This window comes from Salvelinus namaycush, chromosome 1 (assembly GCF_016432855.1).
Source record: "Salvelinus namaycush isolate Seneca chromosome 1, SaNama_1.0, whole genome shotgun sequence".
In the NCBI taxonomy this organism is placed as follows: Eukaryota; Metazoa; Chordata; class Actinopteri; order Salmoniformes; family Salmonidae; genus Salvelinus; species Salvelinus namaycush.
This window is the reverse complement of record NC_052307.1, coordinates 30,476,535-30,498,437: the sequence shown is the minus strand read 5'-3', so window position 1 is coordinate 30,498,437 and position 21,903 is coordinate 30,476,535. Positions and strand designations below refer to the sequence as shown.

Sequence of the window (21,903 nt, the reverse complement as noted above, 5' to 3'; positions counted from 1 at the left end):
AGAGTGGTTGAAAAACGAGTTTTAATAACTCCAACCTAAGTGTATGTAAACTTCTGACTTCCAACGGTACATGGAAATGTGTACTACTGTAGATCCATTGAAAAAGAACCACACAAATGCTCTCATTTGGGAAAATATAGAATCTGGTTGACTGCATGTATGTCTGTCTGTAGATGTCGACACTTTCACCACCCTTTATGAAAGGATGCATTTCTTCATGTCTCCGTCCTCTGTGTCTATTCGTATTTTATCTGCAAAACAACCAAACAGCCATCTATAATTCTCTGTTATGACTTCAACATGAATGTAATATTTTTTTCTATGAGGTAAGGGTCATGGATACACTATACCTGCTACGGTCTTTTTGTCTATGGCAAGCAGGCCCTGGTACAGCTCTTTAGCTGGATTCAACTGGGCCAGCTCTGACCCATGGAGCCAGATCAACACCATTCTGTTCCCATGGTCCTGGTAGCTCCGCTTCCCTACACACAAGCAGTGAACAGACTAAATGAGAACGTGTTCTCAGTCCACTTACCTGGTAAAATAAGGGATACATTAATAAAATAAAGCTAGTGTAGAAGCTTTCCTTATTAAGTGGCTTGGTTTTGGGACACAATGCCAAGTAACTACAGAACAATACTTTAGAATCCCTCTTGCCAGATCTTTACATTTTGTATTTATAATCAATGAGTTATTTTCTGATATTCCTGTGAATGATTACTTCCTGGGCTACACTGGGTTGTGTCACCTGTCCACTGCTCCTCGATGGCAGCCACCTGCTGCTCGGTGAAGTGCCAGTGCAGCGCCAGCCTCTTCCAGTCATCCGGCTCCAGCAGGCGGTAGGCCAGGTGCCAGGCGGTACCGCGGACATGTTTGCTCTCCGCGCGATGGTCTAATTTAAACGTCAGCGGAGACTGGCTGTGAAGGTTCTCATTAAGCTCAGTGTTGGCCTGGAAGGGTAATCACATTAAGTCACCTCCTGAGAAAGGACACAAGCTTCACACACTGAGCACGGTGTCCACAGACAAGCACACGCAGGCCCATGCTTATTGAATGACAGAGCCATTTGTTTTGAGTGTCAGGTAAGGTTGGAAGAAACACTATAAAATTGACAATGAAATTGGTTGTCGAGCATTTCAGCACAAATCATTTTTTCCACAGCCAGCATTAATGGTATTACAGGGATTCATCTGGAGTTGTGATGTTAGGAAATTAATAATCTGTGATGAATGTAATCTTTGATTTCCAGCTCCACTACAGTGCGTGGATTAACAGATGACTATAGCAACGTATTAGTCTCATTGATTGATTAAATTTACAGAATTGTATCATTTAAAAACACATACAGCCATATCACTAATAGGGAGGACTCCCATAACAGTACACGGTCTGCATTCTTTCACAATTATATAAAATAAACAAACACACAATGAAGTTATTTATTTCCATTATGGTCCTCTATTACCCTCCTCCATGTGAAATATCTCTCTGCCTTGATGATCATGTCCACGATGATGACCTCGTCTGCTCGGGCTGCCACACCCAGTGCTGTCTTACCCTGCTGCTCAAAACAAAGCAGAAAACATTGAATGGGAAGTTGCAGTGAAAAGGAGAGGGGTCAAATTCAGGTTAACATATTTGTGGTTGTCCATGTTCCACCTTGTCCTGGAGGGTCAGGTCCATCCCAGCTTTCAGAAGCATGTCAACAATGTCCACTCTGGCCAGCTCTGCTGCCACATGCAGGACAGTCTGGGACCTCTAAGGAGGACAGACAGGAGCTCACGGTACAAGTTGCCCTTAACCACAGATCTAGAGTCAGATTACCAAACTCAAACCCATAACCATTACAATGCCTCTAAATCATTAGTTGCATCCCAAAAGGGACCCTATTCGCTACATAGTGCACTACTTTGACCAGAGCCCATGGGACAGAGAATAGGGTGCGATTTGGGATGCAACTGATGATTTCAAAATAGCATTAGGACTGAGTGCACATGCATTGTACATACGTGATCAGTGATGTTGATGTTGCAGCCAGCCTCCAGCAGTGTGTGGATGACAGGGATGTGACAGTTCTTCACTGCCAGGTAGAGAGGAGCCTGGAGGTGCTGCCAACAGAGACACAACCAACATGGACCATTAGATAGGAACTCTCTCTGATGTCAGGTCACTTACTACTGAGTAATTACTAGGATAACATGTTGGCTTCATTCATGTTTGACCAAGACGTAGTACGAATCCTCTATGCTCACTCTCACCTGGTTTTGTAAGTCCATCTGGGCCGTGTTCTCTATCAGGAGTTTCACCAACGACGTGTGGCCCTTCTCTGAGACAGGGTGTAGAGCACTGCTTTGGCCCTAAGGGGGGTGGTAAAGTACTATAGTAGAATAAACTGGGTCTGGAGGGATCCTTCCTTTAATGATTTAGTAACTTTGCCTAGTGGTGACCATTATACTGACTGGTTGGAGTGTGTGGTTGGTGTGGTTTGCTGGCGTACCATGGTGACAATGTTTGGGTCACAGCCTGCCTCCAACAGAGCCTGGACACAGTCCTCATGGGCAGCGTCAGCAGCCAGGTACAGAGCCGTCTCCCCAAGCTGCCCCAGATACATCACTCATTGATCAGCTATTGACCTAAAGCAGCTACTGTATGGTGTAGGCATTGAGCAAACACAGTCAAACATGCTGGCAATCAAACAGCTCCAGACAGTGTTTCCAGTGGGACTCTACCTTATTGACTTCATCACGAGTATCAAAGCTCTTCAACAGTAGCTGGACGGCATCCAAATGGCCATTGCTGGCAGCCAAGTGCAGAGGTGTGTCCCCATTCTAGCAATTAAAGAAAGAGGAAAAGCAGGAGGGTGGGAGGAAAGGAGAGATACACAGTAAACAGGAAGGGGAGATGGAGAAACAGCCAAACAGTCATACAGCCTCCTACACACACACACCTGGTCTTCCTCCATGGTGGCCATATTGTATGCCTCCTCCATCAACATCTGCAGCATCTCAACAGAGCCATGCTCTGCTGCCGACGCAAACGCCCTGTGTCCAGACTGAGAAAGAGAGAGAGAAGGAGGGGGAAGAGAAGAGGAGAGGAAGAAAAGGGGTCAGCTTACTGAACTAAGGCAGCCCAACCAACATTTGAAATGGATGCAATGGTTACTGATACTCTATGTCTATGTGATTACCAGGTCCTCTTTGTCCAGTTCTTTCATCATCAAGTCGTAGATAATGAACGTCACGATGTCGGTGTGGTTGTTGATGGCAGCACAGTGCATGATGTTCAGTCCCACCTGAGAACAGATAATACAACTCACCATCTCCATGCATGACACCTCAAGACAATTTGACATATTGGATTCTCCAATGGCTATGTAGAAATTGGCTCGGTGGTTGATTATTGTAATTGACATCCCAGATGGCTGAGATGTCAGAGAACTTAGGTCTGACCAGCATCACAAGGAAAGGGATATCTGAGACACACTCAATGCCTTCTGGAATAGCAGAGAGAATGTTTTAAACAGAGGTTCCCTACCACATTCTGAACACTTGGGTCAGCACCACCATGCACAAGCAACTTCAGGATGGTTACACTCCCAAACCAGGCAGCCAGGTGGATGGCTGTCACTCCATGCTATGTGAGTATGTATGGAAGAAATAGGGGGAGAGAGAAATAGAGGGAAAGAAAAAGACAGAGGGAGTTGAGCCGTTTCATTTTCACAAACCATGGCCAACCTCTCCACCTGTCAGATTGTTTGTTGAAGATGACAAGCTTAAAATGTCACCATCACTAACAATGGAATCGTGTTGTGTCGTCCTACCTTGTCCGCTTGATTGAGATTTGCTCTGCGCTGTAGAAGTACTTGGACGGCCTCTATGTTTTTTCCAGCTACTGCATAGTGCAGGGCAGTGCGATCATGCTAGGATCAATGCATGGGACAAGTTAATCGAACAAGTGACACAGAGCAGAATATATGGTGATATTAACTGCAGTGTGGCTAGCTGCAGGTAGCTTAGCGGTTAGGGGGTTGGGCCAGTAACAAAAAGGTGGCTAGTTCAAATCCCTGAGCTGACTAGGTCAAAAATCTGTTGATCTGCCCTTGAGCGAGGCACTTAATCCTAATTGCTCCAAGGTCACTAATGGCTGATCCCTGGCTGGGACCCCACTCTCAGGTGGAGTGGGATGTGCAAAAAACACATTTCCATTTCATAATACACACTTGTACATGGGTGAAACAGGACAAATATAAGCACCCCCTATATGACCTTCGGTGTTCCATGGATATGAGGACAGACTCACCAAGTTCTTTGCGTCGACATTGACTGCCCTCCCCAGAAGCTTCATGGTCTGTACATCATTTATTTTTGCTGCGTCAATGTACTCCTTCTCTAGCGCCAACACTACAAACACACAACAGAGACACAAGGTGCTTCACAATAAGTAACACATCAATATGCATGTTTTTCTTCAGAGAAAATGTTCTTCTTCAGAGCGTGTGAAATAGGAGTTACTTTGAATAGTATCAGGGTGGAATTAGTCATGTGTGTGTGTGTGTGTGTGCCCTATACAAACACAGCTCTTTCTCTGTGTTTGTAGAGCCTATACATCTGTCACGGGTAATGATTTGACTGGATGTGAACACCCAGTGTGCAAAGAGCTTGTAGGGTATGCCTAACACACCTCACAATCAAGAGGATAAGGATATTCATTGCTTGCTTTGATCTGTAGAAAAATTTGCTAGCATGAATATTCACCAATGTTGCTTAACATGTGATACCATAATTACAAGAACACACTTTACAATCCTGTCAAACAGGGCAAATGCCAGGCTGTTTCCTCGGGCTATAATTCTTTAATTGGACCTTAACCAACCACCTTAGTCATCAGTGTTTACTTAAGTTAGATGACTTTGATAAAAACATTTTAAAAAATCTAAACGGGCTTCCAGTCACTCACCCATTTATATGAGTGCGCACACACACACACACACACACACACACACACACACACACACGCACGCGCGCATGCGTAAGCACACACACAAACCTGGTACTCACACATCTCTTTATTATCGTAGCTGTTGTCTGTCTCCTTGTTCTGTATAAAGTCTGTGAATCCCTTCACTGCTTTTTTCGATTTTTTTTGTGTTTTAGGGTTCAGGTTTAGTTCCTTCAGCTGTGCCCCCATCCTCTCCTTCAGAGACTGTATCTCCTTCAAGGACCTTTTCTCCATGGTGAATATCTGGTGACTTCTCCCTGGAACCTGGGTTTGATCCCAGTCTGTCTCTGCTTTATACAACCTCTGCTTCTCTATACTTGTCTTGCCAAACAACCATGTAGAATTACTGAATTAATGCAGAAAGTCTGGTCAGGAACTGGAGCAGATACTGAGGAACCTGAAGAAAACTCAGCACTGTCAAATACACAACAGTCTGGTAACCCTTTCTCTTATACTGTTGATATAGCATACACTGAAGCCCGTCCTGCATAAGGAATACAAATTGGTGTGGGAATGGAGCAATGTATGTACATTTCCTGGGCTGGAGGGCTGACGTCTGTTTGCTCTAGAAGCTCACACCCTTCACATTGAGTGCATGATCAATATTGTGTCATGCACTACTTGCACATGCAGTCTAACATTGGAATAAACTGTATGAGTGCAGATTCATGAATCCCATCTTGTCATTCATCTATTTGATTAGTGACTAAGCGCCTACACTCACCCATTTAAGTAGACTATCATTAAATTATTATGAATCTAAGCTCCAATCTAAACTACAACAGTAGTCCAGGTCATATGTGTGTTTAAATGGATTTGTACTAGCTAGGGTTGGGCGATGTCAGATGTAGACTGACATCGCCCAACAGGGTTTCCCAAACAGGGTTTCCCAAACTCGGTCCTGCCCCTCCAGGGATATTCAACTCTTACACTACGAGGTCCGGAGCCTGCTGGTTTTCTGTTCTACATGATAATGAATTGCACACCTGGTGTCCCAGGTCTAAATCAGTCCCTGATTAGAGGGGGACAATGAAAAAAAATGCAGTGGAACTGGCTTCGAGGTCCAGAGTCGAGTTTGAAGGTGCTAGAGTTTCAGTATGGAACGAAACAGGTGTGTGTGTGTGTGTGTGTGTGTGTGTGTGTGTGTGTGTGTGTGTGTGTGTGTGTGTGTGTGTGTGTGTGTGTGTGTGTCTCGCGCACACACACACACACACACATGAGGAACGGGCTTTCTTACCATAGTGAGTTAGGTTATAAATCATGAGCTGGATAGAAGCAGTCTACTCTGTTCAGAACTGGATAATAATTGCTTTGCCTCATCCTCCTGTCATAATAGGCTATTGTTTGTTCTATCTCATAAAGCTGAATAGCCTAGCCTAGGCCTATGGCTATAGACTTTCATTCTTGTTATTTTTTAAAGTGGCAACTTTAAGACAACAGTACCTTCTCAGGCTATTAGAATATTTGGGAAATAGGCTACTATTCAGGAAAAATAAAAAACTTTAAAACAAATTAAAGTTATGGTAGGCCTAGTAGGATATATTATAGGCCATTTGGTTTTAACTTCGCATGGATGGATTTTTCTGACCAGATGGATAATGTTTCTTAATTAATAAGCTTGAACTTGATTAAACTTGTAATTATATTTTTCTATAGGCCATTGATATTGTTTGTTCGCTCTCATTATTAGTCCCATGGCTACCCTACATTTGTAGGCCATTCAAACAACTTTTTGAGATGGAACTCAGATGAATTCATTGTTTGATCGGGAGAGAATGCATGCATAAAATGATGAAAGCATACTATATCCCAAACTCAGTCATATCGAATGGAGAGACAAGGGAATATAGCCTACGTTTTTTAAAACAGCTAGACACAATATAGTTAATGAATAGGTGTAGACTATGAGGCCCATGTATCTGACAGAGCGAGAGCGAGGATATTTCCTGACTGGACATTTTGCGCTGAAATAGGCTATAGCAAATAGGAAGATAGATTACTGGGAATGACCCTCGTCTGCTGCCCTGACCGACTCTGTTCTAGGCATTCTGCGTGGCGTCAGTCAAGTTCAAATAGGCTAAACCATCGTCTGTCACATCACGATGTTGTCACCATTGACGATGGCTGTCAATCTTCATCGATAGACGATTCTATCGTAATAGCCTCATTTGTACTGTACACATTAAATGCTCAACACAATGACACAAGGAGAATAATTAATTGAGCCACATTTACAGTGGTGGCAAGTTTTATTTTCCATAAGAAAAATAGCATATGAAATTTGAATACAATAATATAGCCTATATTTAAGTTATCTTATGCAAAAATACACCATCTCATACTGGTATTCTATTCACAACCCTCTTCTCCACATACACGTGTTTAAAAGACTGGGGATCAACTCTATTGATGCTTATTATTCATTACATTTAAAACGGTGCAACACAAGATGCAAAAACACAGAGTTCACTCCTTCAGCAGAAGGTAGTAGTCACTATAGACACCAGGGTTGCCTCCTACAAAGTTTCACAGGAGGACGGCTCATAATAATGGCTGGAATGGCGTAAATGGAATGGTATCAAATACATGAAAACCATGTGTTTGACCACCATTCCATTGATTCTCTTCCAGCGATTACTATGAGCTCATCCACCCCAATTAAGGTGCCACCAGCCGCCTGTGGTTTCAATGGTCGGCTTAACACCTCTGTACATAATAGAACGTCAGTTTGGCATAGAGGAACTATGTCACTACCTTATCCGCTTGAATAAATACAAAATAGTAGCTGGCAAGATGTAGATCAGAGGTTATTTTTAATGTGTGCATTTTGCAAGTGGTTAGTTTGCATCAACTACCTTCACTAACACCCCTGCAAAAGTTCTGCTTGCTAACTAATGACCATTATGACTTTAAAAAAACTGCACAAGAGAAAAATGTATTTATTTTGAAAGTAGTGCATCTTCAATGCTTGAGTAAGCAATCCAAATTCCCAGCAATCCAAGAAGTACTAGGTAGGTAGGGATGGTTGCTAGTAAGGTCACCAGCACTCCATTCACCTGAGATCAAGGTAACAGTCAGTCATTATCACTGTCTGAGCATAATACCTCATACACAGGATCGTCTGGGAGTAGTGTGTGTTGCCACCTAAGCTGCATCACCTGAAGAACTTGTCAATGGTGTTCCAAGCTGGGCCCAGGGCTTTGGCCTTCTTAGAGGGGGGTGGGGGAGACAAGCCTCTCCTGGAAGTGTAGCAGAATAAAAACACAGCACATTTTACTGCGGGATTCTCACTGTCTGCACCAGTATCTGCAACCATCTTATTTTGACCTACCACACAACATGTTGAATTAACTCCTTTGTGAATGTGCTGACTTTCAAACTAATCTCTCTCTTTTATGTGTGTAAGGAGATGTAGTCATACCTTTTGCTCTTGCCTTTCTGCGGCGCTCTCTGCAGGGGCTGCTCTCTCTCTGTGGAGGGAAACACGAAAAACTCCATCAGATTATTCCACTAAAACCAGAATGACGACTGTCTATGTCCGGCAAGTCATTTGTGTTCATTTCAAAGCTATAAAGACTAATCTCCCAGGCAGGATAGTTAACTTCTTTGGGGTAGGGGGCAGTATTTTCACGTCTGGATGAAAAGCGTGCCCAGAGTAAACTGCCTGCTACTCAGGCCCAGAAGCTAGGATATGCATATTAATAGTAGATTTGGATAGAAAACACTCGTTTCTAAAACTGTTTGAATGATGTCTGTGAGTATAACAGAACTCATATGGCAGGCAAAAACCTGAGAAAAATCCAATCAGGAAGTGGGAAATCTGAGGTTTATAGTTTTTCAAGTGAACGCCTATCAAATATACAGTGTAAATGGGGTCAGATTGCACTTCCTAAGGCTTCCACTAGATGTCAACAGTCTTTAGAATGTTGTTTCAGGCTTCTACTGTGAAGGGGGAGCAAATAAGAGCTGTTTGAACCAGGGGTCTGGCTGAAAGCCATTAGTTTAGTCACACGCGCAGCTGTGAGCACGAGCTCTGTTCCCTTTCATTTCTAAAGACAAAGGAATTGTCCGGTTGGAATATTATTGAAGATTTATGATAAAAACATCCTAAAGATTGATTATTTACATCTTTTGACATGTTTCTACGAACTGTAATGGAACTATTTTGACTTTTCGTCTGAACTTAGTGCCTGCGTCTAGTGCATTTGTAATAGTAAACTAAACGCGCAAACAAAAAGGAGGTATTTGGACATAAATATGGACTTTATCGAACAAAACAAACATTTATTGTGGAACTGGGATTCCTGGGAGTGCATTCCGATGAAGATCATCAAAGGTAAGTGAATATTTATAATGCTATTTCTGACTTTTGTTGACTCCACAACATGGCGGGTATCTGTATGGCTTGTTTTGGTGGCTCAGCGCTGTACTCAGATTATAGCATGGTGTGCTTTTGCCGTAAAGTTTTTTTGAAATCTGACACAGCGGTTGCATTAAGGAGAAGTTTATCTTTAATCCAATGCATAAAACTTGTATCTTTCATCAACGTTTATGATGAGTATTCCTGTAAATTGATGTGGCTCTCTGCAGAATCACCGGATGTTTTGGAGGCAAAGCATTACTGAACATAACACACCAATGTAAACTGAGATTTTTGGATATAAATATGAACTTTATCGAACAAAACATACATGTATTGTGTAACATGAAGTCCTATGAGTGCCATCTGATGAAGATCATCAAAGGTTAGTGATTAATTTTATCTCTATTTCTGCTTTTTGTGACTCCTCTCTTTGGCTGGAAAATGGCTGTATGTTTTTGTGTGACTAGGCGCTGACCTAACATAATTGCATGGTATGCTTTCACCGTAAATACTTTTTGAAATCGGACACTGTGGTTGGATTAACAAGAAGTTTATCTTTAAAATTGTGTATAATTTTGACTTGTATGTTTGAGGAATTTTAATTATGAGATTTCTGTTGTTTAAATTTGGCGCCCTGCACTTTCACTGGATGTTGGTCAGTTGGGACCTTAGCATCTCACGTACCCTAGAGAGGATAAGGAGAAACTGGGAGAGACAGTCTTTCCATTGTCAGGATTAAATGGGTGAAGGGATTTACCAGTGGCAGAGAGCAGGGAAGGGGAGCCCCCACAGGGTGAAATGAGATGTCTTCTTTCTCTCAAAGGGAATCAATACAATGCCAGCACTGGCCTCACACTGACCAAACAAATCCTTCTAGTTTTAACCATAAGACTTCAGGACAGTGTAATTTATTTTCAGGATGGAAAATAGCTTTCAGTGTTAACCTAAATGAATAAAACCAGACAGAAAGTATGTAGAAAAAATAACTGACCTACAGTCAGGTCCATAATTATTGCCACCCTTGATAAAGATGAGCAAAAAAGACTGCAACCCTGTTTTCAGTACTCCAGCCCCTCCCCTGTTTTCAGTACTCCAGCCCCTCCCCTGTTTTCAGTACTCCAGCCCCCTCTCCTGTTTTTAGTACTCCAGCCCGCTCCCCTGTTTTCAGTACTCCAGCCCGCTCCCCTGTTTTCAGTACTCCAGCACCCTCCCCTGTTTTCAGTACTCCAGCACCCTCCCCTGTTTTTAGTACTCCAGCCCGCTCCCCTGTTTTCAGTACTCCAGCCCCCTCTCCTGTTTTTAGTACTCCAGCCCGCTCCCCTGTTTTCAGTACTCCAGCCCCTCCCCTGTTTTCAGTACTCCAGCCCCCTCTCCTGTTTTCAGTACTCCAGCCCCCTCTCCTGTTTTCAGTACTCCAGCCCCCTCTCCTGTTTTCAGTACTCCAGCCCCCTCTCCTGTTTTCAGTACTCCAGCCCCCTCTCCTGTTTTCAGTACTCCAGCCCCCTCCCCTGTTTTCAGTACTCCAGCCCCCTCTCCTGTTTTTAGTACTCCAGCCCGCTCCCCTGTTTTCAGTACTCCAGCCCCTCCCCTGTTTTCAGTACTCCAGCCCCCTCTCCTGTTTTTAGTACTCCAGCCCGCTCCCCTGTTTTCAGTACTCCAGCACCCTCCCGTTTTCAGTACTCCAGCCCCCTCTCCTGTTTTCAGTACTCCAGCACCCTCCCGTTTTCAGTACTCCAGCACCCTCCCCTGTTTTCAGTACTCCAGCCCCCTCCCCTGTTTTCAGTACTCCAGCCCCCTCTCCTGTTTTTAGTACTCCAGCCCGCTCCCCTGTTTTCAGTACTCCAGCCCCTCCCCTGTTTTCAGTACTCCAGCCCCCTCTCCTGTTTTTAGTACTCCAGCCCGCTCCCCTGTTTTCAGTACTCCAGCACCCTCCCGTTTTCAGTACTCCAGCCCCCTCTCCTGTTTTCAGTACTCCAGCACCCTCCCCTGTTTTCAGTACTCCAGCACCCTCCCCTGTTTTCAGTACTCCAGCCCCTCCCCTGTTTTCAGTACTCCAGCCCCCTCTCCTGTTTTTAGTACTCCAGCCCGCTCCCCTGTTTTCAGTACTCCAGCCCCCTCCCCTGTTTTCAGTACTCCAGCACCCTCCCCTGTTTTCAGTACTCCAGCACCCTCCCCTGTTTTCAGTACTCCAGCACCCTCCCGTTTTCAGTACTCCAGCCCCCTCCTGTTTTCAGTACTCCAGCACCCTCCCCTGTTTTCAGTACTCCAGCCCCCTCTCCTGTTTTCAGTACTCCAGCACCCTCCCCTGTTTTCAGTACTCCAGCCCCCTCTCCTGTTTTCAGTACTCCAGCACCCTCCCCTGTTTTCAGTACTCCAGCCCCCTCCCCTGTTTTCAGTACTCCAGCACCCTCCCCTGTTTTCAGTACTCCAGCACCCTCCCGTTTTCAGTACTCCAGCACCCTCCCCTGTTTTCAGTACTCCAGCCCCCTCTCCTGTTTTCAGTACTCCAGCACCCTCCCCTGTTTTCAGTACTCCAGCCCCCTCTCCTGTTTTCAGTACTCCAGCACCCTCCCCTGTTTTCAGTACTCCAGCCCCCTCTCCTGTTTTCAGTACTCCAGCACCCTCCACTGTTTATAGTACTCCAGCCCCCTCCCCTGTTTTCAGTACTCCAGCCCCCTCTCCTGTTTTCAGTACTCCAGCCCCTCCCCTGTTTTCAGTACTCCAGCCCACTCCCCTGTTTTCAGTACTCCAGCCCCCTCTCCTGTTTTCAGTACTCCAGCCCCCTCCCCTGTTTTCAGTACTCCAGCCCCCTCTCCTGTTTTCAGTACTCCAGCCCCCTTTCCTGTTTTCAGTACTCCAGCCCCCTCTCCTGTTTTCAGTACTCCAGCCCCCTCTCCTGTTTTCAGTACTCCAGCCCCCTCTCCTGTTTTCAGTACTCCAGCCCCCTCTCCTGTTTTCAGTACTCCAGCCCCCTCTCCTGTTTTCAGTACTCCAGCACCCTCCCCTTTCGAGGATAACGACACTAAGCCTTTTTCTAAAATGTTTTATGAGATTGGAGAACATATTGGGAGGAATCTTAGACCATTCCTCCATACAGAATCTTTCCAGATCCTTGATATCCTTAGTCTGCGCTTATGGACGGCCCTTTTCAATTTAACCACAGGTTTTCAATGGGGTTCAATTCCAGAGATGGAGAAGGTCATTGCAAAATGTTGATTTTGTGGTCAATTAACCTATGGATTTTGACGTGTGCTTGGAGTTATTGTCTTGCTGGAAGATCCACTTGCAGAAAATGTCAGCCTCCTGGCAGAGGCAACATGGTTTTTGGCTAAAATGTCCTAGTACTTGGTCAACTTTATGATGCGGTTGACCTTACCAAGGGCCCCAGGACCAGTGGAAGCAAAATAGCCCCATAACGTCAAAGATCCACCACCATACTTTACCGTAGGTATGAAGTACTTTGTCTCCATACAGTATGCTTCTGTTTTTCGACACCAAACCCACCACTGGTGTGTGTGGCCAAAGAGCTCCCTATTTATGTCATCTGACCATAGCACCGCCTTGACTTTGATAAACGGCATTGGCACTTGGATTGGAACCGTTTCTACGGTCAGATAACATGAAAATATAGGTATTTTATGTCAAAACCTGGTTGCCTCTGCCAGGAAGCTGACACTTGGCTTCAAGTGGATCTTCCAGCAAGACAACAACCCCAAGCACTAATCAAAATCCACAAAAATCTACATTTTGCAATGGCCATCTCAGTCTCTGGACTTGAACCCCATTGTAAATCTGTGGTTTGAATTGAAGAGGGCCGTCCATAAGAGAAGACGAAGAATAAAAGATCCGTCCCAACGTGTTCTACAATCTCATAAAACATTTGAGAAAAAGGCTCAGGGTCGTTATCCTCACAAGGGGAGGGTGGTGGAGTACTGAAAACCAGCTTTTCCCAACTTTCCTGCATAAAATATAGCTCAGTATTTGTATTATTTATTTTATACAGTCTTTTTTGCTCATCTTTATCAAGGGTGCCAATAATTATGAATAAAAAAAGATATATCCTAAATAAAAGCTAGACATTCAGGAAGAATTGAAAATTCTAATTTATGAGTATTTTTTGCATGGCTGGATTACCAACCGAGCACGCAGGGCACATGCCCAGGGGCCCCGGTTTGGGTACCCATTGACTTTTAAAAATAATGTTTGAGCATAAGATCACAGGGTGCGGGGGGCTGACCTTTCAAAGCTAGCATTTTCAATCGCTTGTTCTAGGCCCACCATGTGGCCAATTGGCATGGTACTGCATGAGAGGGTGTGGCCCTTGGGCCTTTACCATGTTACTAAATTTCACAATTAGGCATGGCAAAATGCGTAGAATTGCAGAAAACTTGCTTTCACGTTGCAACATTTCCTGTAAAACAACAATTTTTTCTCTATGCCCCCGACACACCTCTTTTTGATCTAGAAAAAAACGGAGTTTTACTCAATATATAACCTCAATTTACAATCTCCTGGATTACATATTGAGTAGGAAGAGGCAGAAACAGGACCCATGCAAGCACTGGGGATGAGACTGGTAGTGGCAGCACATAGAAAAACAGAGTGGAGAAGTCCCTGGTCTATTTGAATGACAATGGCAGTAATGCATGATCATTCAGTAAATAAAACATCTCAGAAACACGGACCTTTGTGGGCAGCAGGTGGTGCAGTGTGGGTGGTGCGGTCCACAGATGTCAGTCCCCCAAGCTCATGCAGGACTTCCTGGTTCAGACAGAGGTCAACGTGTCGGTTAAAAAGGGTGAGGTCATTGGTGTCCTGGGTCTCCTGACACACTGGACAGGTGAGGGCGGGGCCTCTGTGGTCACGTGACTCAGGCTTGGGCGTAGTCATTGGCCGAGGGCCACCGGGGGACAACAGACAAACCCGAACATGAGGGTCACTTTGAGATGAAACCTTCAGGGTGTTAGGGTCTGTACCTCTATGTATAGATACATCTCCATTTGGACAAGTGTTAAGGCAGACAGGGTTCAGGCCCACAGTGCTTAGTGAAATATTAGCTGTACTAGTCTCATATAGAAGTAAACCTGTAGTGGACTCTGTATGATCACCTGCACTTGAGTCTAATTGAAGGCCCACTGAGTCGAACATGCACCTACTGAGCAGCTCCCTACCTTTCTCCATCGCCCCCTCCTCCCTCTTCCCTCCAGTTATCTCTTTCTCCACCTCCTCCTCACAGACACTGGGGCCTCTCTCTAGTTCTGTGTCTGTGTGGTTGTTTTGCCCCATAGTAACCCCACTGAGACACTGGTCAACGTGTCTGTTGAAGACTGTCAGCTCTGTGGTGTTCACCTCCCTGAAGCATACAGGGCAGGTCAGACTGTCTGTCCCTGGCTCCGTTGAACAGCATGATGAAGTAGATGCATGAGCTGTAAGTTCATGTGTCATTTTGTCCGAAGCTGTCAATGCACTCATAGAGATGTGTGTCTCTGCTGATGTATTTGTATTCTTCGGAGTGTGTGTCTGTGTCCCTTTGGGGTTGGTGGTCGATGAGGCTGGGCCCCGTCTGGTCTCGAAGCCATTCCAATCTCCCTTCTCTGGTGGGTCCTCTCTCTCAGCTTGCAGCCGCAGCCTCTGGGCGTGAGCTCTCTGCAAGAAGGACTGCTGGTTCTCCCCAGTCCTGCCCACCTCCACCCCTCCCCGGCTGGGTACCCAGGCGTGACCCTCCTGCCCCTGTCTCTGCTGTACCAGGGAAGGGCAGGCAGAGGGCTGGGTCTGGCCTGGAGGCTTAGGTGGATGCTCTTTCACAGGCTTCTGGAAGGAGATCTGGGAGGTGCTACTAGAGTCAGTCTGTTTTTTATGGAGAAATCCCACAATGCTTTTCTGCAGGGGTTTCTTGTCGTCAGCGCTGGCGAAACTGGAAACCCGAACGCCTGCAGACACGTAAGCGTTGATTTAAAACTGCAGTCGATTGTTTTATTCAAGCTTCAAGTTCAAATATATGAATTATTAACAGAATCAGTAGAATGTACTTCATATATTATTGTTATATACAACATATATGAAAGGTGATATTAATGTATTTTCTTGCCAATGGGACACCACATTTAAACCGGCGGGAGAAGGTAAAGTAAGATTACCCATAAGCCTCAGTCTCAGTGGCTGGGGGCTGACGTTGTCAATCTCAGTCTTCAGCAAGTCCTTAGCGACAGCAAAGAGCTCTTCCGTCGTAGCAACAGCACACGGCAACGTCCACGCTCTGGTTTTCACCTCAAAGTTGACCATTTTCAGCTTCAACGTCACCGTCTTGCCCTGGAAGAACACAGAGCAAATTAAAGGGTGAAGCACAGATTAAATCTGGTTGGACCTGGGGAAGGAGTCAAAAGGACGAACAGACATTGACTGATAGATGACACTAAATGAAGAAGGGTCAAAGGCATTTTTCTGGGAGAGTGATGGTCATTCCCAAGCAGCCTATTCCCCAGGCAGGCTGAGGCTCACACTGGTCCCTGGTGGTCTCCATAATGGCTCTCCATTTCCTCCAGGTATCAAAAGCATATTAGGGCTCAGTCAGCGGGTGATGGCCGTGCCAAGCCAGCTCTCTCTATCGATTGGGATGGGAACAGACGCTCTGGTAATTGTGAGATGCTGGTTAGAGACAGATTGAGTCTGGGAGCCAACACTAGCGCTGAAATGTTTTAAGACCCCAAAATACCCTCTCTATGGAAATATCATTTCTGTTCAAGAACCCTTTTCTGCTCTCTCTTCCCCAGAGGAAAGAGTCATCTGAGGCAATCTCAATGCACAGAGCAAGAGGCAGGCAGTCAGGCAATGGCTGTTCACAATGGTGCTGAATACTAACACACCGGCCATAACAAACAGTTCCATGTGTTATGTACTGTCGAACGGCTCTGCATTTCACACAATAGCCACAAAAATTCAAATACTGGAGTTCGATTTCAAACATATACTACAATTATTTTTTTTACTATGAATCCAATAGGTTATCAGAAGGTGAATTTGAGTTTAAGAATATACTGTTTAAGAATATAAATGTGCTATACAACTGCAATATATTCTAGTAATGACCTATACTATTACTAATAGTGTACTGTAATCAACTGAGCTGTGCTGTAGAGTACCTTGAGCGCCTCCTTCTGCAGGTCCTGAGCCAGGTCTTGGCACAGCTCCCTGCACAGAGAGAACTGCTCCTCTAATGCACTCATCTCTCCAAAAGTCCTAACAGAGAATGAGGGAGATAGAGAAACATGTTGGATATGGGGAGCGTTCGAGTATGTACCATTATTTATCTATGTATTTCACATATATGTTGCCAGAAAAGAAAAACAACCACCTCTCTGTACTCATGCTTTTTCTCTCTCCGTCCCTGTAAGTAAATACAAAAACAGACAGACTCAGTCAGATGACTTGAACTCATTTTACAGATGAATTTTCTGTATAGTTACCCCTCTCCTCCCTGCCCACCCCCCTCTGGTTGCCCGCCAGCACCTCTCGATAAGTGTGGAGCCCAGGCCCATGGAGATGTGGAGGAAGTGATGCCAAGACTTCTCAGAGAACAGCAGGGTCAGCAGCGTCATCTCCTGGCCAAGATGGGAACAGCTGGTGATACCTAGAGCTCCCAGCATCTTCTCTGTCACCTTCCCAATGCCTGAGACCTGGCACACCAAAAGACCATCATCTGTATTTGTAAGTCATCAGCCAGCAACATGTTCCATAAACAATCACCTAGAGAATGCATACCTTAAAATAGGCTGTCTAGGTTTAAGGGTAGGCGTACTACAGCCTACCTTCCGGACTGGCAGGTCCTGTATGAAGTCTATGACAGCCTGTCGGTTAGAGGGGAGTCTGTACTGGCCGTTGGGTTTGTTCTTATCACTACACACCTTGGCCAGCATCATGTTTGGGGCAATGCCTAGAAGGAAAAAAATGGGGGGGGGAAATTATATCTATATGTCTATATACACACACACATACATATATGCTTGATGTAACTATACACAGAATATGATGATAAAGTTAGCCTGGGATTGTAACATATCAAATATTCCCTGAGGTATTTTAACACAACTAACAATGTAACTCTGAGGTATGTCCAAAAAGGCACCCTATTCTCTATGGGACCTGGTCAAAAATAGTGAATAGAAAATAGGGTGCCATTTGGGACTCATCCAATGTATCCTCCAAGGAACATGAACACACAGCGTCTCTCTCACCTGCGCTGGCAGTTAGTGAGGTCTTCTGCTCGATGCGGAAGCGCATCTCTCTTACCGCCTCCTCGGCACAGGTCCCAAACACTTCCACCTCTCCCCCAGCAGCATCCTGCAGACAGGGGGAGGAGCTGGGGCTGTTCTCAAACAGGACAGGAGACAAACCCTCTACCTCTACTGTCTCTTGTAGATCACCATGGTCATCAACTAGAGAGAGAGAGAGAGAGAGAGAGAGAGAGAGAGGGAGAGAGAGAGAGAGAGAGAGAGAGAGAGAGAGAGACAAGGAGAGAAGGTGTGAGATAATGAGAGATGATTCACAGAAGAGTATCCATGTCTCTTATCGTCTGCTCCCCTTGTCCCTCTTTACGCTTGACAGGTGGCAAAAGTGAACTAGATAAGAGAAAGAGACAGAATACACAGACATAGTTCTAATCCCTTCTAATTCACTTTCTCTGTCAGGCAGGAAATAGAGGAAGAATGACATGAGGCTTTTGCTATTAAGCTCTTAGTAACCCTCTCTCCTTTTGTTACATCTTCCATATAACATGTAGCTGCCTTATACTACATCTAAACTACTTACAGTCTACTCTCAAAGTTGTCTTACAAATGACAACTTTATCACAGTCTGTAAACCACAACTGCAATATTGGTTTAAAAAAAGCTATCCAACAGTGTAACAAACGACCATAACTCTCAGTTATGACATAGTAATCCACTGTGTTTAGACATCTGACCTAGCACTGACATGGATCTAGCTACCTCTAGCTGTCCCAGTGTTGTTGATGTGGAGACGGTGGGTACGGAGGGCCTCTGGCCAGCCTCTCCTCTGCTCAAGGTGGTCACTGATGTCCAGGTATGCTTCGTCGAGACTCATGGGCAGGAAGTGAGGGTCATAGTCTGCAAAGACCTCCCGGACCTAGCAGAGATTTAGGATGATTAGGGACTCATATGTCTCTTTGGGGAGGATTTATATATACAGTGTGTGTGTGTGTGTGTGTGTGTGTGTGTGTGTGTGTGTGTGTGTGTGTGTGTGTGTGTGTGTGTGTGTGTGTCAGATCCTTACTTCAGCGCTCACTGCTCTGTATTTGTCAAAGTTGGTTGGAACAATAACCAGGTTTGGGCAGAGCTTCTTTGCGATGAAGCCAGGCATGGCGGCACGAACCCCAAACTTCCTGGCATGGTAGTTGGATGTCGACTGAGGAGAGTGGACAAAACACATACATTTGTAGAGATAAATAACCTGGGGTTCAATATGGGATATGTGTTGTAGTGCAATAAAAGGACATCTTTCAGATCCAGTTAGAAGACTATAAACCAGTTCATATGTGAAGGAGAAAGATCCCCGGATATGATCCTCCCTCTGGGTAGCAATGATGAGAAATTTAACAGACTTGGCTTTCTTATTTTGACATCACATGATAACTGGAGACAATTGGTATGACGAATGAATGACAATCAAACAAAACAACCACTACACTCATCTACATGATTTGTCTCTAGCGGGTCTTGTTGGTCATAGTCTTGCGTGGCCAGCCTTCTAAATCCTGTCTCTTTCACCAGAAGCCTTGGCTTCTGAGGCTGTTGGTCAATATATACGTTTCTAGCAAATGAACAGTCCTGTTCATGGCGTATGGAATCTCACCAACATGCTCATGGAACCCACGGCCATGGGTTTGTCCATCAGGTCAGGACAGTCTCTCGTCTCCACCGCAGCAAAGAAGGCATCCATATCCACATGCACGATCACACGGCTCAGGTCACGACCCCTCTCCAGGTCAGAGGTAATCTTCTCCACCTACAACAAGACGTTCAGAGGTGACAGCTTCAAACAAATTATAACACAGAAATATATACTGTAGAAGTTATACTGTAAACCTACTGTATCTGTGTGTTAGAGGTCACATAATACTTATTTGTGTAGGTGTGTGTGTGTATAGCCCTGTACCTGTGCTTGCGCTTTGCTCAGCTGTTGCTCAGTGATGTGTGCTTTCTGCAACATCATCCTCTCAATGCGCTGGTTCACCTGCTGTTCCTTCTTCAGCTCGTTCTCATAGAACCTGGAGCCCTGCAGAAGAGAGGGAAACAGAGAGGTGGGTGACCTCCAGTAACAGGCCATGGAACACTGTGAGAAGAGAACCCACTGGACCTCAACACACGTGGGTGTGTCAGTTCCTGTGCCATTAGAGTAAGGTAACTAGCTAGGGTATTGACTCAAAGTCTAGGGTGTTCATTTGGGTGTTTGGATAAACAGACAGACGTTCTCAACCTGTACTGTACCTTGGAGGAATCCATGATGATCTTGTTTATCTTGTCCCTGTTAAGGCCCTCCATTCCAGCCTTGTTGTCATTGAGGGCCATTCTTGAGAGGAATCCCTCCCCACTGGAAGAGGAGGTCCCCCCTGTCGCCATACTTCCTTCAAGTGAGACCCTGCATTGAATACATAAACCAAACAAAATTTGCTAAGAAGTATAATGGTAAGTTAACGAGCTTGCTAGCTAACAAGCTAGCTAGCAAAATATGTATTCATCCATACAAGTTGGTTCCACAATGTAAAATAATCTAAACAGTTAGTAATACTAGTTTCTAACTATCCATGGCAAGAATAATAATTTTGTTTGTTTACGGTAAAATTATATTCTTTGCCTATGCCTCTTCAGGCTTGAGTTCTGAATTTGCTTCCGCACTCTACGTCAATTAGGGGGAGGTGCAGTTTCCTTGTTTACGGATGTAGACCACGCAACGCGCATATAAACAAAACCTTCAAGAAACAAATTCAGCGACAAACTTTTAACAGGTGTTGAAATGTTGTTGATTTATGAATAACGTGATATTAATCCATTAATTTATTAAAACAATCAAATTTCACAATCTGTTTCAGGTATTTTGAACAGTTTCTGCATAGCGGCGATGTCCTAACCAGAGATAATGGAGGAATTATCTTCCTTTCTCTACCACCTCTGACCTAACAACCACAGGCCGAGTCCAAGGTTTGTGTCGTCCCCATAGAGATGTATAGAGGACTCTAGTGCCCAAAAGCTAATTTATGCATGAGCAACGTCATTGAGGACTTCCCCCATTTTGAAGTAAGTCAACCGAGTGAGACTTCCTATGGGTTAAGGAATGATCACATAATTCCATCCAGGTCAGCAGGAGGGATCAGCCAATGAATTATACTTGTGAGCAAACATTCCATAACTGCAAGTAGCAGTAAATCACCAACAGTGATACTTTTTCAAACAACACATTCCAGGTGGCAGTAAGCACAATTTTGTTTGTTAACCAACTCATAGAAGTAATAAGAAGAAAATGGACTACTTTAAAATGGAGATGGCCACAATGGCGCTGCCCTTGCACTCACAGAAGCCCTACATTTTTTCTATTTTATTCTTGTTTGCATAGTCTCTATGCACACTCACAGGGCCCTACAAACTACGCACATGGATACTCCAACACACTAACACCATAATTTGCTTGCACATACATTTCTACTGACTACTCACATACAATCATCATATACGCTACTGCTACTCTGTTTATCATACACTATATATACAAAAGTATGTGGACACCCCTTCAAATTAGTAGATTCAGAAATTTCAGCCACACCCGTTGCTGACAGGTGTATAAAATCGAGCACACAGCCATACAATCTCCATAGACAAACATTTGGTTTCCATGTGTTTGATTCCATTCCAGCCATTATTATGAGCCGTCATCCCCTCAGCAGCCTCCACTGGATACCACCTTTCCAACAAGTCAGTTCATAAAATGTATGCCCTGCTGGCGCTGCCCGGTCACCTGTATGTGCTGTTATTGTGAAGTGGAAACATCTAGGAGCAACAACGGCTCAGCCGCAAAGTGGTAGGCCACAAGCTCACAGAACGGAACCGCCGAGTGCTGAAGCGCGTAGCACGTAAAAATCGTCTGTTCTCGGTTGCAGTACTCACTACCGAGTTCCAAACTCTCTCTGGAAGCAACGTCAGCACAAGAACTGTTCGTCGGGAGCTTCATGAAATGGGTTTTCCTCGACCGAGCAGCCGCACACAAGCCTAAAATCACCATGCGCAATGCCAAGAGTGGGTTGGAGTGGTGCAAAGCTCGCCGCCATTGGACTCTGGAGCAGTGGAAACGTGTTCTCTGGAGTGATAAATCACCCTTCACCATCTGGCAGTCCGACGGACAAATCTGTCCCTATATATATAGACCCCTCAGTTCCAGTGAAGGGAAATTTTAACACTACAGCATACAATGACATTCTAGACGTTTCTGTGCTTCCAACTTTGTGGCAACAGTTTGGGGAAGGCACTTTCCTCTTT

General features: G+C 44.8%; 2 protein-coding genes across 2 annotated transcripts; both read right to left on the bottom strand.

Annotated features, from left to right (window-relative positions):
* Nucleotides 1-333: 333 nt before the first annotated feature.
* On the bottom strand, nucleotides 334-5,232 carry LOC120051392 (ankyrin repeat and death domain-containing protein 1A-like). Its single transcript, XM_038998236.1, has 12 exons — nucleotides 5,058-5,232; nucleotides 4,300-4,400; nucleotides 3,188-3,292; nucleotides 2,948-3,052; nucleotides 2,730-2,828; nucleotides 2,498-2,596; nucleotides 2,259-2,357; nucleotides 2,010-2,108; nucleotides 1,660-1,758; nucleotides 1,466-1,561; nucleotides 749-950; nucleotides 334-482 (listed from the first exon to the last, which is right to left on the bottom strand). The coding sequence occupies exons 1-12, from the start codon at nucleotides 5,230-5,232 to the stop codon at nucleotides 334-336; spliced, it is 1,428 nt and encodes a 475-aa protein (XP_038854164.1).
* Nucleotides 5,233-7,220: 1,988 nt separating this feature from the next.
* Nucleotides 7,221-20,517, bottom strand: polk (polymerase (DNA directed) kappa). Its single transcript, XM_038977448.1, has 15 exons — nucleotides 19,864-20,517; nucleotides 19,532-19,651; nucleotides 19,229-19,381; nucleotides 18,650-18,781; nucleotides 18,346-18,502; nucleotides 17,593-17,793; nucleotides 17,167-17,291; nucleotides 16,868-17,034; nucleotides 16,713-16,745; nucleotides 16,501-16,597; nucleotides 15,499-15,670; nucleotides 14,047-15,291; nucleotides 8,420-8,468; nucleotides 8,157-8,237; nucleotides 7,221-8,054 (listed from the first exon to the last, which is right to left on the bottom strand). The coding sequence occupies exons 1-15, from the start codon at nucleotides 19,993-19,995 to the stop codon at nucleotides 8,051-8,053; spliced, it is 2,868 nt and encodes a 955-aa protein (XP_038833376.1). The 5' UTR covers nucleotides 19,996-20,517; the 3' UTR covers nucleotides 7,221-8,050.
* Nucleotides 20,518-21,903: the final 1,386 nt, after the last annotated feature.